At 31.8% G+C, this 16,273-nt stretch overlaps 2 protein-coding genes across 2 annotated transcripts in view; both read left to right on the top strand.

Moving 5' to 3' along the window:
* Window positions 1-16,273, top strand: part of LOC134687367 (ras-related protein Rab-39B-like) — a 105,247-nt gene that overhangs the window by 86,135 nt on the left and 2,839 nt on the right. The gene's annotated exons all lie outside the window — the stretch shown is intronic.
* Window positions 1,115-13,719, top strand: LOC134686253 (large ribosomal subunit protein bL21m-like). Its single transcript, XM_063545927.1, has 7 exons — window positions 1,115-1,257; window positions 8,465-8,564; window positions 8,966-9,030; window positions 10,893-11,059; window positions 11,626-11,678; window positions 12,402-12,505; window positions 13,531-13,719. The coding sequence occupies exons 1-7, from the start codon at window positions 1,176-1,178 to the stop codon at window positions 13,596-13,598; spliced, it is 639 nt and encodes a 212-aa protein (XP_063401997.1). The 5' UTR covers window positions 1,115-1,175; the 3' UTR covers window positions 13,599-13,719.

Here is a 16,273-nt window from a genome sequence, read left to right as displayed (position 1 = left end):
AAAATTGTTGTAGAAAAACGGCTTGGTAATGTTATTCACGAGCTTTTTGCAGATCTCACATGCACAACACTTTAAAAAATGTTTTGTATTGACATTTGTTCCATGTTTTGTAACACAGTGTCTCGGTTTTCTTTATCCCCCTCCCTGTTTTTATTTATCTTTATGGTATTGAATAGACAATATATAATAATATGGCTGTGTTCTGATTAAAATATCTTAATTCAAGAGGGAAAATAGCATATAAATAGTATATTTATATAGAAATAGCTATTTTATTACCGGCACCGGCAATATAGTGAATTTATTGTTTTCTCGGTTCTTTGTAAAGAGGGGAATTTGATATTTGCCTTTGGAACCGGTACTACGAACATGTGCACTGTCAACCACTGTCAACTTAAAAGAATCAAATAATTACTGGCATATACTGGTAGTTAAAAAAGACACTATTGAGATACATGTAATCGTGTAAAAATATTCAACAGTCAAAGTTCTACTGGAAACAAGAAAAATTAACAAGAAATGAATATAAAATATTCAGCATCCATTTGTCAAGTTGCAATTCCCGGAAATCATATGAAAACATGCGGTTGAAATAACTTCTAAAATCAATCACAGTCTAATGCTTCATGTCACATATACCTGAGACTACTATAACACAATGTGTTATAGTAGTCTCAGCATATACGCATAAAAAAGAAACTCAGATTTTGTAACTGTATGTAAAGTGAGTAATAAAATAAATGAAAATAATACAATACTAAAACATAAACTTCTCATAGCTTCACTGAAAACAGATTTCCACCCTTTTCCCAACGACGGCAACAAATTCACCGTACTGTCTTGGTACATGTAAAAGCCATTTCTATAGAAATAAGTATGCTATTGTGTCGACTTGAATTAAGATATTTTAATTAATGCCGACAAAATGGCATATTTTCTATTTTGCCGGTGACGCATGCATATATTTATTTATGCTTTGTAAATTGTATGTACAACATGTGTTTTGCGATTTTCAAAATTTTCCTATCATTACTCTTTCTGTTTGTATGATTACCCTGGCAAAAAGACATATGTGATGTCGTCCACTTTCATTTGAAAATAAAGAATGAATTATTACCGTAAAAGGTCCCGATCAAGGACCAGTCTCTAAGGTTTTATACACACCACTGTCAGTCATGTCTTCCGGTCAGCAACTTGCTAGAATTTTTCAACGGTCTTTTACATTATTAAGCCAGAATTTGACGAATGTAAACAAAGGTAACTGTTTTATTATTCAAGACGATAAATATCTGTTAAGTAATTTGTGCAGTTAATGCATTTCAATTTTTCTCTCCAAGTTTTCCGTGGAACTATTTAAAAAAAAAAGGGGGGGAGCAAACATATACTGACATTATTTCTTATTGACTGAAAGTTAATTAGTTTTGCATGCTTAACTTGTATGACTGGGAAAAGGTTGATTCACACATTTGCACTGTTTTGATATTGAAAAAAGATCTAATATATCTCCACTTACCTGCTTACTAGTTAGTTTCGGAGAAAATTGGTAGTGGATGACTGGTAAGAAATCTTTACAATTTACAGACGCTAAGAATAGACCGGTAGGTCTTTTCACCACCGAACACCACTACACACCGCCGAACACCCCAAAAGTTTATTATTTTGTCTTTTATCGTTATCAATGTGAATTAAAAATAATATTCAAGTTATTAATTTAACAAATCAGACGGGGTTGGCAAAGTATTACCCGCCCGGGAATTCCCGGGTGGGAAAACCCGGGTTTTCCCGGGCTGGGCAATACTCCCAGAAATAGGGAATAGTGGGCATTACTGGGCAATATGATTTTTTAAGCTTATTTTAATGTAAAATAGTAAAGTCTTGGTGTAGTTTAATAGTATTACTGCTATATACACTTTTTATACAGATAACCATTGACAGTCATTTCTAAAAGAATGAAAAATTCAATTTCATTCCCTTCTATGTAGCCAGAATACCAGATTTGCACATAAGCACAAATCATTGTTTCAATAATCCATACTTTGAAAAAAAAAAATATTGCAATGTTGAAGTGAATTGTTTATTTAAATGTTATACATTCATACATTTGTCATATTGCTAAATAAACACCCTAAGGGGTCTTGCCATTAACACTTGAAAAACACAATAAAATTGAAAGGGCTGATTATTGTTACATAAACAAATCTGCATTATAATCAGAATAATTACTTACTAATTAGTGACAGTACAGTTTTTTGCTTTATGAATGACATTTGAACAGGTTTACCTGAATCCAGACAAACAAAAAAGGTTATATATATCTTAAGGTGGCTCGTGGGTACAAAAATTTTAGCAAAAAATTAAACCTTTTTGTTTTCATTACAAATTTTATTTATTACACTATTAGTTGTTACTTTATGATATGGTACAAAAAACAACCCAAAAAAATGATTTGGTTTGGCCCCAGATGACTTTAAAAATTGAAAAACCTCCAAATTATCTCCCTTTGGTGCAAAAATGCCATTTTTTGGCCTGAATTTTGAAATATTTTTTTTAACTCATCGGTGACCTATATTTTTTATTGTTGTTTTCAAATAAGCTGTACATAAACTAAATAATTGTAAAATTTAAGCGATTTCTTATATTAGGTTATTTTTTTATTTGATATTTCCTCTTTTTCATCTATTAGTTCAACAGAAAAAAAGGACATTAACAAAAATGTATGCTTCTTCCAGAGGCAGATTTTAGCTTAAATGAACGGTGACCCCATTTTTTTATTTCATTTTTCTTTTAAGTATATGATAAAGTTCATTTATGAAAAAATATAGCAAAATCCTATATTAGAAAAAAAAAATCATTTATACCCAGGAGCCCCCTTAAATGTATAAAATTTGTGTTTGATCACTGAATCCTCTATAAAATTCAGACTAGTATTTTATATTACCCAGTATTGCCCAGTATTACCCACTAAAACCCAGTCGAACCCGGGTTTTCCCAGTATTTCCCACTGGGCTGGGCAATACTCATAAAACCTGGGTTTTTGCCAACCCTGAAATCAGAAGATTTTAAGTCCACATATCTACAGAAAACAGAAAGGAAGAGTCTTATAACACCCCACTTTTTGAACTTCGCTGACCCTCATGGACACCTCAAATATACTTTTTTTTCCATTTTTTCTTCTTCTAACTCTTCTATAAAATAGTTGTACCAATATTAAATAATAAAAGAGAAAAATATCAAAATCTAACCAATAAACAGAGATCCAGGATATTTGAACTGATTACTAATTATGAATATATTTGAATTTTATAACACACATAATGATGTAATCCGGAAAGTGATGAATCGGGAGACGTTTTTCCTTATAAAGATTTTCGATTTTAACATAAAAATGATACCCATAAAAATCGAAAAATTGATTGAATTATATGCAATTTAATTTATTTTATCGTTTTACTGCATAATATCAAAAGTTTTTCTTAGTGGTTGGTGGTTTTTCAGGTGATCGGTGGTGTTCGGTGGTGAAAAGACCCACCCAGAATAGACCAAGTGTTTTTAGAGCGGATCCAGAAATTTTCTTTAGTGGGACTTTCTACATTCATAAGAGGAGCTTGCCGCCCACTTTAGTCATGCTTCAGTAATTCCCTATATAATTAACCAAATGTTTTCTACAAGAGCCTTGAAGATGCCCTTGCCACCCCCTCCCTTAGCCGCCTCTGGTTTTCCCCCAGGCCAGTATGACATTGAGGCACTGCAGCAACTTCCAAATAGTTTTTGGGATACGATTGTTGTCGAGCAATCTGTAGACTTTTACCATTGACCCTATGACACACTCCCTCACGTCATTCGTTTTATTCTAAACATTCGGCAACATCTCAGATTCTTATGATTGTCTTGCTTTAAAAGGTAAAAACAAGCAAAACAATTGAACATAAACAACTTTCCTGTAATGTTTTACTCATAATCTTCATGTGTGATATTTTCCTTGACTTATATGCGTGTTTTTAGCAATACGGAAAATCAGAATTAAACAGTATTATATTTAGTGTTTTTATAAATTTAGAAACACGTCAGAGGGAATTCCCAAATTTTGATAACTTGCGAGAGTTCTCTGAAAGCCGATCGATAATTCTATTTCTGTCACAAGAACTGAAGTGGAGTATTTCTATATTTTACCGTTATGAAACTGATATTTGATACTGTACTCTCATAAAGAAATGGAGAACCATTCATCATATCATTTATTAAACGTTCTTGTTCCAAATCGCAAGTCGCGGTTTGTTTATGTATTAATGTCCATGCGTGGTCTCACTAATTAGAGACAAAAAGAATTGTAGAGACAAAAAGCGTCAAGAAGCGACAAGAAGAATAATATTAGCAACAAGAAACTATTTAGCGACAAGAAAACATTTTTTTTATTTATATTACTTATTCGAAATAAATATTAAAAAAATATGCAAAAGAAAACAATTTCAACGACAGGAAAGTTAATTTTGATAGGGGGAAAAATGAAACTTGTAAATCTAATTCAATTGCTACATTTATTTACATGATATTTTATAAGGTATCACAGGAAGTATATTTTGTCTTTTTATTTGTTTTTAAAACCATTTTTGTACAATATATAATTAACTTGCAAAATGCATTATTTGTGCATAATTGTCCAGAAAATACATACACAAATTGTGAAATACAAATTAAGAACTGAAATCAAACAAGAGGAAAACATAATTAAAATTTGAATATTTTTCATCATTTTATTAAGTGTATTGTCTCATTTAACGATATTTATCATGTTTATGCATATAGATTGAAGATTAAAGGAAACTGATGACAATCTTGAGTTTACAACAGGTGTTCACGTATTCGGTACAATAATTTTATATTCTGGTGCGTGTAATTGATGAAGGTGTTAATGGATGTTATTGTTGCAATAAAACAAAGGACACGCACCTAGTTAATCTCATTTGTTGCTCTTAATTGTGTATTACCTTAGAGTGAAGCCATAGCTAATGTTGGTCCTATCAGGAAAAATTAATTGTACAGTTAGGAAGGAAATAATATTTCATGTTTTTGTTTTATTATATCCTTCAAAAGGAAGGTGACAAATCTTTGTTTTTATTTTCATTTTATAGCGTTTACATTTCCTTTGCTCTTACACATGTTTAATTTCTACATCTATCAATATGATAATAAAAAGTACACAATCTTTTCATCGATTTTTTTTTATTTCTTCATCTTTCAATATCATCCTAAAAAATATTTTAATGTATGTGATAACAAAATGTATTCTTGTCGCTAAATAGCTTCTTGTTGCTTTTTGTCACTTATTATTTTTCTTCTTGTCGCTTCTTGACGCTTTTTGTCACTAATTAGTGAGACCCCACACGCGTGTAGTTTTCCTGATTTCAAGGGGTGTCAGATTGAGTGATTCCCCGCTTCATTGATTAATTTGAAACTCATGGGATTCTTTCTATGTCTGTCTGCATATGGAGGGCTATTGTTGTTGCATAATTTTAAATCACATGCATAATTAGAATTAAAATAAATGTTTCATCGTAAAAATTAGCTATAACACCCCTTCAGCAGAAATGGAATCTTCCATGTTATCTTTTCGAGTTGTCTCCCTTTTCGAAGTATTCGTCAAGAAGAATTAACTCGTTAATGCCGGTAAACGTCGTATTATATTAAGAACGATCTCAATGTAAACAGAGGAGTGTGTACGGAAAGGAGTCATGCCCTCTGACCCAAAGGAACTTCAATAATTAAAGAGTAAGAAATGGGGTTCCTCCTAAACTGGTCCGCCGTTCTATATATAGCTTCGCACCGAAGGTCAGTGTAGCGATAAGTGAACACAATAGGGGTCCAGTTTAGGGTTCCTCCTAGAATTACGGTGATAAGATACGGAAGCAAGTTAACTCGTACCACGGCATTGGAACCAAAAAAGTTAACTTGTACCACTGGGAAGTCGTAACATTCAGAAAAATATATAAAAAATATGATGTTTTATGGGTTTCTGTTTGTAAACTTAATAGAAATAAAGTTGAATTACTTGAATTTTACACAGGAGTTAAATGAAAACTTAGACAAAAATAAAGAATGTTTTAAAGCATTAATGTTTTAACTGATCTTTCAAACTAGAACATAGGCGGATCTAGCCCCCCCTTTTTTGTGGAAAAAATTTGGTTGATAATAAAGGGAATCATTGAAGCATGACTGGAGCGGGCCCCCTCTTAGGTCAGTCAGCGGGCTCCCCCTTAGGAAAAGTTCTGGATCCGCCACTGTAGAACTTAATCCAGAGGAAAATTAAAACATTGCTTTAACTGTACCTTATTAAAATTGAACATGTTGAATATGTATATATCCAATTTAAGTTAATTAAAGCTGTAATCCATGATCACAAATTGAATGCTATGTTTACAATTGTTGAAAGCCATGTGCTTTTTTTGCGGGGAAAATGCGGACCCCCTTAACAGGAATCAGTTAAATTTCATTGTTACATTTATTTATAGACAGTAAAAATAATTTTGGCAATCTTTTTGACTAACTGCTAAGATTTAATTATTCATGAAAAATTTTCTTCGGGTGAAACTGTATATACCTTAATTATCTACATCTGCCACAGTATTTTTTATCCAATATACAAGGAACATAAGCTACAAATTGGTCATTGTACTTTCAAATTATACACATTTTACAGACTTAAGAGGTATTGGGTGAAAGTAACTTATATCATGTATATTCATCATTTAACACCATTTTAATGCATTTAAATAAGTTGGTACTAGTTAGCAATGGTACGAGTTTGCATTGGTACAAGTTTATTTTTAATGGTACGAGTTTACAATGGTACAGGATAACTATAATTCGATAAAACACAATAAGTACATGGCTCATACACTTGTAACGGGGATTGGCTATTCTTTAAGTTGAGTGACTATTCAGATTGTTACATTTTGCATGTGCAGTTGAATTAGTTTAGAGAATAATACTATCCAGCTGTACCAGGATTACCGGCCAAAAATGCTTGAGACTCGCGCATGTTCATGCTTTTTTTGCAACAGTATTCTTGGATCTATTTCTTTCCTCTTTGATCTTTTGAATTTTGGCCAAATCTCATGCATTTGTTTAATGAAAATTTGGCAGAACTGCTATACATGTGTCAATGAAAACTATGGCAATCGTATCCCTCAGAGCATTCTGCTCTTTGATTTAGCTCACCTGGCCCGAAGGGCCAAGTGAGCTTTTCTCATCACTTGGCGTCGGGCATCCGTAGTCGTTAACTTTTACAAAAATCTTCTCCTCTGAAACTGCTAAAAATAAAACATAGGGGTAAAATGCAGTTTTTGGCTTATAACTCAAAAACCAAAGCATTAAGAGCAAATCTGACATGGGGGTTAAAATGTTCATCAGGTCAAGATCTATCTGCCCTGAAATTTTCAGATGAATCAGACAACCTGTTGTTGGGTTGCTGCCCCTGAATTGGTAATTTTAGGGAAATTTTGCTGTTTTTGGTTATCTTGAATACTATTATAGATAGAGATAAACTGTTAACAACAATAATGTTCAGCAAAGTAAGATCTACAAATAAGTCAACATAATCAAAGTGGTCAGTTGACCCCTTTAGGAGTTATTGCCCTTTATAGTAAATTTTTAACCATTTTTCGTAAATCTTAGTAGTCTTTTACAAAAATCTTCTTCTCTGAAACTACCAGGCCAAATTTAAACAAACTTGTCCGCAATCATCATTGGGGTATCTAGTTTGAAAAATGTGTGGCGTGACCCAGCCAACCAACCAAGATGGCCGCCATGGCTAAAAATAGAACATAGGGGTAAAATAAAGTTTTTGGCTTATAACTCAAAAACCAAAGCATTTAGAGCAAATCTAAAAGGGAGTAAAATTGTTTATCAGGTCAAGATCTATCTGCCATGAAATTTTCAGATGGATCGGACAAACCGCTGTTTGGTTGATGCCCCTGAATTAGTCATTTTAAGGAAATTTCGCCGTTTTTTGTTATTATCTTGAATATTATTATAGATAGAAATAAACTGTAAAGAGCAACAATGTACAGCAAAGTAAGACTTAAAAATAAGTCAACATGACCTAAATGGTCAATTGACCCCATAGGGAGTTATTGCCCTTTAAAGTCAATTTTTAACAATTTTCATAAAATTTGTAAATTTTAATTAACATTTTCGACTGAAACTCTTAGGCCAAGTTCAATATAGATAGAATGTTTGTAAGCAGCAAGAATGTTCAGTAAAGTAAGATGTACAAACACATCACCATCACCAAAACGCAATTTTGTCATGAATTCAAATGCGTCCTTTGTTTAATATTCACATAGACCAAGGTGAGCGACACAGGCTCTTTGGAGCCTCTAGTTTTTGACTGGCAGCGCTTCAATCAGCAGGAAGTGCATTTTATTTGCACTTGAACATAATAGTATATGTTTTTATTATTTATCAGGAATTAGTTGTGGTTGCAGAGTAACCTCGAAAAAATATCAAAATGGGACATTCAGTGTAAACAGATTTCTCCATACCTCAACTAACCTTGCACAGAAAAAGTAAGTGATCATGGTGATATTTTACTGATTTTAGAACATTTTTTAAAATTTACTAATTGAGATGGTTTTCATTGAAAAAAAAATCTTTGATCACCGCTGAAGTATTTTGTGTAGTTGAAACATATTTTATAAACCTGGTATCTTCGATAAGTTTTCACATAGCATACATTTGTACCACATCTTATTTATATACATGTATATATACAATTGCATTGAAAATCTGAATGCTGTAAATATATGCAATTGTTTGTGTTTTTATGAAGCTAGCTCTGCCAGTTAAATGATCTTATTTAAATTGGACCAAATTATGGAAATATGGTACCCCTTGATCAAAGACTGCTGATTTTATATTAGGAGTTCAGTTTCATTTGTATTTAAATAATTTTTTAATCTGCTTTCAGTGGACATAACTTCAGTACTGCTTCAGATGTGCAACTTCAAAAAGACAATGACCCAAATAGTAAAGGTAAGGTTATCTTCTGTTCACAGTTACAGTTACAAATGAATTTATTATAGGATAAGACACCTATTTAAAGGAATTTATTGGTGTATAAATCCCTTTTACGAATTTTTTTAGAGTGACTTGGTACAGTTTATACACCAATACATTCCTTTAAAATTACATTTAATCCTTATAATTCTTTAAAAATGGAGACAAGGAATTTATTTGTACGCACCCTTTACCTCTATCACACGTAAATTGTACATTTGTGTCATTAAATACTTTATTACACGTAAATTGTACATTGGTGCATGTACATGTCATTTAATAGGTCTGGCGCATGAATATATTTGTTGGTTAACGCAAAACTAATGTACAATTGTACTCTGTGAAATTTACAATCTGATAAAAAATAAACTACAAAAACTCTTTTTATCATTTCAAATGAATGTTTTGTGTTTATAATTTAATTAAACAATTAATGCGAAAATAAATTTGATTAACATTGATCTGGATTGTGTCATTATGGGGGCGTATTGCATTTCCGCTAATTTTTCAAAGTCCCAATACTACGTTTCCGCAAATTTAAAATATACGTTTCCGCAATTTGTATTCATTACTTTTCCGCAAATTTACCTGGTAAATTATAAAGATTTGAATGTACATATATGATAAATCATATTTCTTATTTTTAATAAAGAAAATGTTCTGATCTCAGTATAGCTACAATTTACTAGATATAACTACTGACTCGGGTAATGATGAGTTAAACCTCATTGAGAAATCTTTGATTTGTCTTACTTGCCAACTGACATGATTGAGGAATGCTTTGTTGAATAAATTACCGATGCATCATCTGACGATAAATGCATGAGGTCTGCCGATTATATATTGGAATTTTATATAGATGGCAATTGAGATTTACCACCAACCATTTGGGCATCTCCCCTGACCCCGAGGAAAAGAGAACAATGAATGGTGTCGAGTCTTTTCTTGCCTACCTGAACGAGCAGTTTTACGCTAGCCATCCTACCATATTTGTCTTTGTCGATGTGTTATTGAAACTGAAGACAACATCTTCCATAAAGATGAGAACTCAAACTACATGTAAAAGCACCCGTTCGGAAATATGAAAAGGAGAAGATGGACTTCCTTCCTGAACAAAATACAAAATTTGTAAACTGTGAATGTGCTATAATGGACTTTGTACGACGTGTTGGCAACAAACATTCTGCCAGAACTGACTTATGTACTCATATCAAGATATTTTTGAACATACGTTTTCATACATTTTAATGATGTATTTACTTACATGTTATGATGACCTTTAACTTAATACATATTTATTTTTTATTATAGCTTTGCTTTCGATCAATAGGTATTCCTTAATTATTTGCGGAATAGTTACTTTTTTTCCGGAAAAGTAAGATATTTATTTGCGGAAACGTAAACTTTTTTTTCCGGAAACGTCATCTTTTTTTCGCGGAAAAGTAATGCCAATTTGCGGAAACGTAAAACGCCGCATTATGGCCACCATCTTGTTATCATTGGTTACGAAAACAAGTATGGTCAACATTGTCTATCTAAGAATAAATGCAAAACAACTACCAGAAGTCCTCTCAACCAATAAAATCAATCATTCTTTAATATGCAAATGGTATAAGAATTATTACCGTAAAATCAGATATTATTGCATTGCAAGGTTAAATAAATGTGATTGACATCATTTTGACATATAAGACCAAACAATAAGTTTTAGGGGCTCTATTCTAACAATGGTAAGATAATGTTTAGAAGCTTCTTTTTTTTTGTATATATCTATTATCCTTGATTTTACATTTATCATGTTTAATCTGGCAAACTTTTAATCTTGTTATCAATTTTAGATTTAGTTATAAGTAAAGTGAATGATACTTTACACAGAGAAGATTTAGGACGATTATTTGCTGTAATACATGTACAGGGAAAACAGCGAAAAGTTACGACAGAAGATCTCGTGGTTCTTAGAGGTCATTTCTATCCTTCTATTGGCGACAAAATTAGAATGGAAAAGGTAAATAAGTAGACCATACTTCCTATAAATATGCAGAGGTCATTTCTTTCCCTCCATTGGCAACAAATTTAGAATGGAAAAGGTAAATACTGTATAGCAGGTTATCTTTGCGGGTGTAAAATTTCGCAATTTTCATTGAATAAGGTACATGTATATGAAAATTTTGGCCGTTATTATTTTGGCAGATTCACAATTTTATCCATGCTATGCATTTATAGTAATAATGGGTTGTTACTACAGAGAAATGATGAAAAAAATAAAGAATAGAGAATGATACATGTAGAACAAAACTATACAGAATAGAGAATGATACATGTAGAACAAAACTATACAGAGTAGAGTATAAAACAAAGCATAAAATTTTAGTGATGGTCCTTTGTGCGACCAGAATTTATTGTCATACATTTTCCTTATGATTTTTTTAATTTAAAATTCAAGTTTTACTATATTTCTAAACTTTATGAATTGATGACTTGTAGAATAATTATTTGATTGTTGGTTGCATAAACGCTCAGCGACAAATATTTCATGCATGTTTGCAATCACTAAACAAAATTTTATTGTAGGTTTTACTTGTTGGAGGAAAAGATTTCACATTAGTAGGTAGACCAATTTTAAGGTGAGTTTATACAAATTTTTTGGAAGAAAGAGTAAATAAGAATTTGAGAATACAAGACTTAAAAAGAGAAAATATTTCTTAATATTTGAAAAAGAAACTGGAATTATAAAAACAGTGTACAAATAACCACATCAAACACAGGAACGAGTAATCTTTCCCTTTGCTTATCTAGACCATGTGTCTGTATTGTCATGAAACTCACAATCTGACAATGTTCACTCCTTTCTGTGACAACTTTCTGTTTTGGTTATGTTTACATCATCCAATAAAAAAGCAGGTTTCAAATATTAGGTGTGTATTGTTACAACAAAAGCATATGATCCTGAAAGGTCTCTTTTAACAGAAAGCAGAACGAAGAGTTGATAGATTATTAAAAGCAAAACTAAGACACAGTGTAGCTTCACATTGTGAACAAAATGTACCAACGGAAACACAACCATCTTGACCAAGAAAACAATAGCACGTACACTCTTGAGAATGAGGAGGTTAAGCCATAAGGACCATATTTTGATAAAAAAAAAATAATGGCTGTAATTTACCTATAAATTGCATTTTATTTTCTCTAATTAGACATGGGGTACATAGTCTGATTCAGTATCTAAATTGGTAAGATCAACCAATTCATCCTAACCGTTTGTTGATTTTATCAGAAGAAAATTCTTATAATAGTGAAGTCTACAGTAAACCATTTACATCCATTGTAATTTGTCCTCTTCATTGCAGCCGAAAACAAGTTAAAGTAGAAGCAACAGTACTTGAAAAGACATTATCCCATTTCATTGTAAATTTTGACTACAGACCTCAGAAGAAACTGAAGAGATTTAATTGTAAGTTTGTATTTATTGTTTTACAAGAATTATATTTTTTTGTTTTTGTTTACATGATTGTCTTATAATGTTAGGGAGAGGGCTGAGCATTCACAATCATGCCTAATCAAGACAGTGCAATATTTTTAACATGCCTGTCTCAAGCAATTATCTTGTTGTCCAGTGGTTGTAGTTGGTTACTGTTTGCTTAATGTCGGTCAAAATCATTTTCCTGTTTAGGAAATAAACTAAAACAGGGCTGTAGATTTCTCTTTTGAATAGTTTCACATTTATGTATCCAGAGGCATTTGATAGACTTCTATACAAGCTATTTTGTATGTCATGCAGTGAACTTTAGTTGTTTCCATCCTTGCCTTTTGGTCTTGATTGGACATTTGTCTCATTGGCAATCTAACAACATCTCCATGTGTTTATAAATATATGTTTGATTTATCAAAAGAATCTTTGAAGACAATGGACATTTTTTATGCATTGAACGTAAAAAAAACCATGAACAAGCTCCTGCTCGAGCTTGGCTATTTACCAAGATAAAACAAGATATAACTACTGAACGGTAAATGACTCTCTGCCCAAATTCAATAATATCTTTGTTGTGGTTTTTAGCATTGTGTTTAAGTTTCATTAAATTTGTATGATTGAGACGAAATGAAGTGAGACTCAGGAAACGAAAAATGTGAAAAAAGACACTTGGATGAAGAGAAATTACTGTAAATTGTGATATTTTTTATGTCTCAAAAATTGTGTGACAGATAGGTTTCACAAAGTGACAATTTTTAAATAGAAAGCATCATTGGTAGAGGCATTTTTTTATCAAATTAATTTATCTGGAATTTTTCAATTTGATATTTAAATATTGCAAAAGTAAATGCATGAAATTCTTTTAATTTACAAGACTTATATATTATAACCTAGTTTGATGAGATAATTGTATACATTGAAGAAGTATTGAAGTTTATTCATGGCTTTAAACAGCTTAAAAGCAAAAGATAGATATTTAAAAAATTTTGAACTTTTTATTTTTTCAGTGAAAAGAGATAATTATACAGTACTCTTGATCAACTCTATTGAAGTGAATCCAGTACTAGAGACGTAGAGACATTGTGACGGAAACATAAGATCCATACAAGTCATTTCAATCCTAGAGACTACCTGAACATAAAACTTGAGCATTTTATAGTAATATGTATTGATCTGTTATTAAAATGGAAATCTATTCTTATCTAATTATTCAATAGATATAGGAAGATGTGGTATGAATGCCAATGAGACAACTCTCCATCCAAGTCACAATTTATAAAAGTTATCCATTATAGGTCAATTTAACGTCTTCAACATGGAGCCTTGGCTCACACAGAACATCAAGCTATAAAGGGCCCCAAAAATACTAGTGTAAAACCATTCAAACGGGAAAAACAACTGTCAAATCTATATAAAAAACAAGAAACACTTATGAACCACATAAACAAACTACAATCACTGAACATCAGATTCAAGCATTGAAAGTCTGATCCATTGGTATTTGCTTTATATCAAGTGGCAAATATTTCAAGAATATAAGTAGTGTTTTTGAAATTTTGATAGAATACTGAAAGTGAAGATTATTTTGACTGCCCTCTGGTAATTAATTTAAAGAGTGTCTTGGAAAGGCCAAGTTTATATAAGCAATAATTCATTGGGGCTTGATTTTATATGGCTGGCCGTTTATGCTCAATTTTTTATGACATGTAACAGTGAGGGGTAAAATATCAACATAAAGAACAACCCTGGGGAAAAATCAGAATAAATTCAAGCCCTTGTGAATTATTTCTATTCTAATAGAAAAAATATGGCAATTCTTTTGGATGGAAGCTCTCTACTAGTCTAGCTGAAAACAAATATTAATTGTTCCCAAAAATAAAAAGACTATATATTGCATTGAGAGAAATGAACAGAGCAACCTAAAAAAAGTGACATGCTTAAACTATTTTCAATAATGTATTGAGATAAGTTTGGATAAATTCCAATGATGATTTTACTTACATGCCAAAAAAATAGGTTTTCGTACAGTTTGTCATTGTTTGTTAATATTTCCTTGTGATGAGTTTTGGTTTCCCAATTGTATATCTACCTGTGAAACACTTATATTCTTACATCATCTTCCAATGACTTCAGGTAGCTAGTTAATTAAAAATACATGATGTAACAACCCAAACAATATATTAACATGTTATCAAAGGTGTGTAAACAAAGCGATTGAAGAACACCATATCATAATTGATGTTAAACTAAGGTCAGAAACTTATCCACCTGTGATTTCACTTTCTAAAGTTAACAGAAACAATTCTTCTTCTGTAGTTTTATAAGAAGAAGTAAACAAGCATACAAAACAAATAAAATGACTACAGATTTCTTCTCCATTCCCCAGTAAGTGAGAAGAAAAACATACAGTGCTCTGTTTTATATAATTTGAAACATGAATCCGTTCTGTGTTAATATGATGAAAAGGTGGTCGGTTGCAAGAAGGACAGCAAGACAGTGTATTGAGAATACCAGTCAAGACTTTCCTATGGGTGAAAATTTTTCTTTATTCACATTTTTATATTTTGCTCATCTGGCCCTAAGAGCCAGTCAAGACTTCAAATTGTCAATTAAGCTTGTTATCAGTTATCAGAACTTAGTCTGTCAGCTGAGGTTCAATGAGTAGTTGCATAACTAAGCATCAGTGGGTATAATTTTCAGAATCTTTTTTTTTAGACATCCTTAAAATGCATGCCATTGACCAACTTAAAGTCTTCACTTCTGTATGTCATTCAAACAGTAGATTGGGCCATACTCCTAGGCTATGTTGTTTGGTTCTCGAGCTTTCGAAAATTCACACATGTATAAAAGTAGCGTCATATTTTTGACACATTTGATTTGACTCTTTTCCTAAATGAACTGCAGAATGTATAAAATTCTAAAAATGGGAATGCTTTAAAATAATACAAAATAAATAATACACAACACATATCTACAAAATGAAAGAAATAGAAAAAAAATATTTTAGCCCCACCTACGATATTAGAGGGATTTTATTTTTGGTCTGTGCATCTGTTCGTCCATCTGTCCCACTTCAGGATACAGTTTTTATTTCTTTTAATTTTTTTTTTATGAAATTGATGTCCAATCATCTTGAAACGTGGTACACATGTTTCCTTGGTAACACGATCTTTCTTATTTTAATGTCAAATTAGAGTTTTGCATCATGGTCCACTGAACTCAGAAAACTATTGTGCAAGTGGGCCGGGGTATCTGTGTACATTGACACGTTCTTTTTCTCTCTTTTTAAGTGCTAGGCAACAAAAGAAATCACACAGTAGTCTAGATTTCTATATTTCCAGTTTTTGAATTTATGATGGTACAGGAAGTACTTTAAAAATCAGTGCATGAATTGTGATGTAAACATAAATTTGAAAATCAACTGTAAACGCTCGTTTACAGGACGTATTATGGTATATCATTGTCCGTCTGTCCGTGCGTCGTCAACATAATCTCAAAAACGCGTTTAGACGTTACGCACAGTATTGGTGCTACTTTTGTAACGTCAGAAAACGTTCATCGACGGAACGTTGAGAGAACGTGATTGAAGCCAAATGTTAACGTTTGCATCTAAATCTTAGCATCCCGCTTTTTGTTCTCTTCTTCTTTTTCCTTTCTTTCTTGATTGAATCTTATTCTTTTAGTTGTGGCTAAATTTGTTTTGGCTTACAAGAACGTAGTTTATGCATAAAAAATTAAAATGACAAAATA

This window comes from Mytilus trossulus, chromosome 10, assembly GCF_036588685.1.
Source record: "Mytilus trossulus isolate FHL-02 chromosome 10, PNRI_Mtr1.1.1.hap1, whole genome shotgun sequence".
NCBI classification, from domain to species: Eukaryota; Metazoa; Mollusca; class Bivalvia; order Mytilida; family Mytilidae; genus Mytilus; species Mytilus trossulus.
The sequence above is the reverse complement of the archived record's forward strand: the minus strand, read 5'-3'. Positions and strand labels throughout refer to the sequence as shown.

Excerpts from the sequence above, each read along its gene's own strand:
- LOC134686253 (XM_063545927.1), top strand. The coding sequence starts at position 1,176 with ATGTCTTCCGGTCAGCAACTTGCTAGAATTTTTCAACGGTCTTTTACA. Across the intron at positions 1,258-8,464 it reads TTTGACGAATGTAAACAAAG|GAATTAGTTGTGGTTGCAGA; the intron begins GTAACTGTTTTA and ends ATTATTTATCAG. Across the intron at positions 8,565-8,965 it reads ACTAACCTTGCACAGAAAAA|TGGACATAACTTCAGTACTG; the intron begins GTAAGTGATCAT and ends ATCTGCTTTCAG.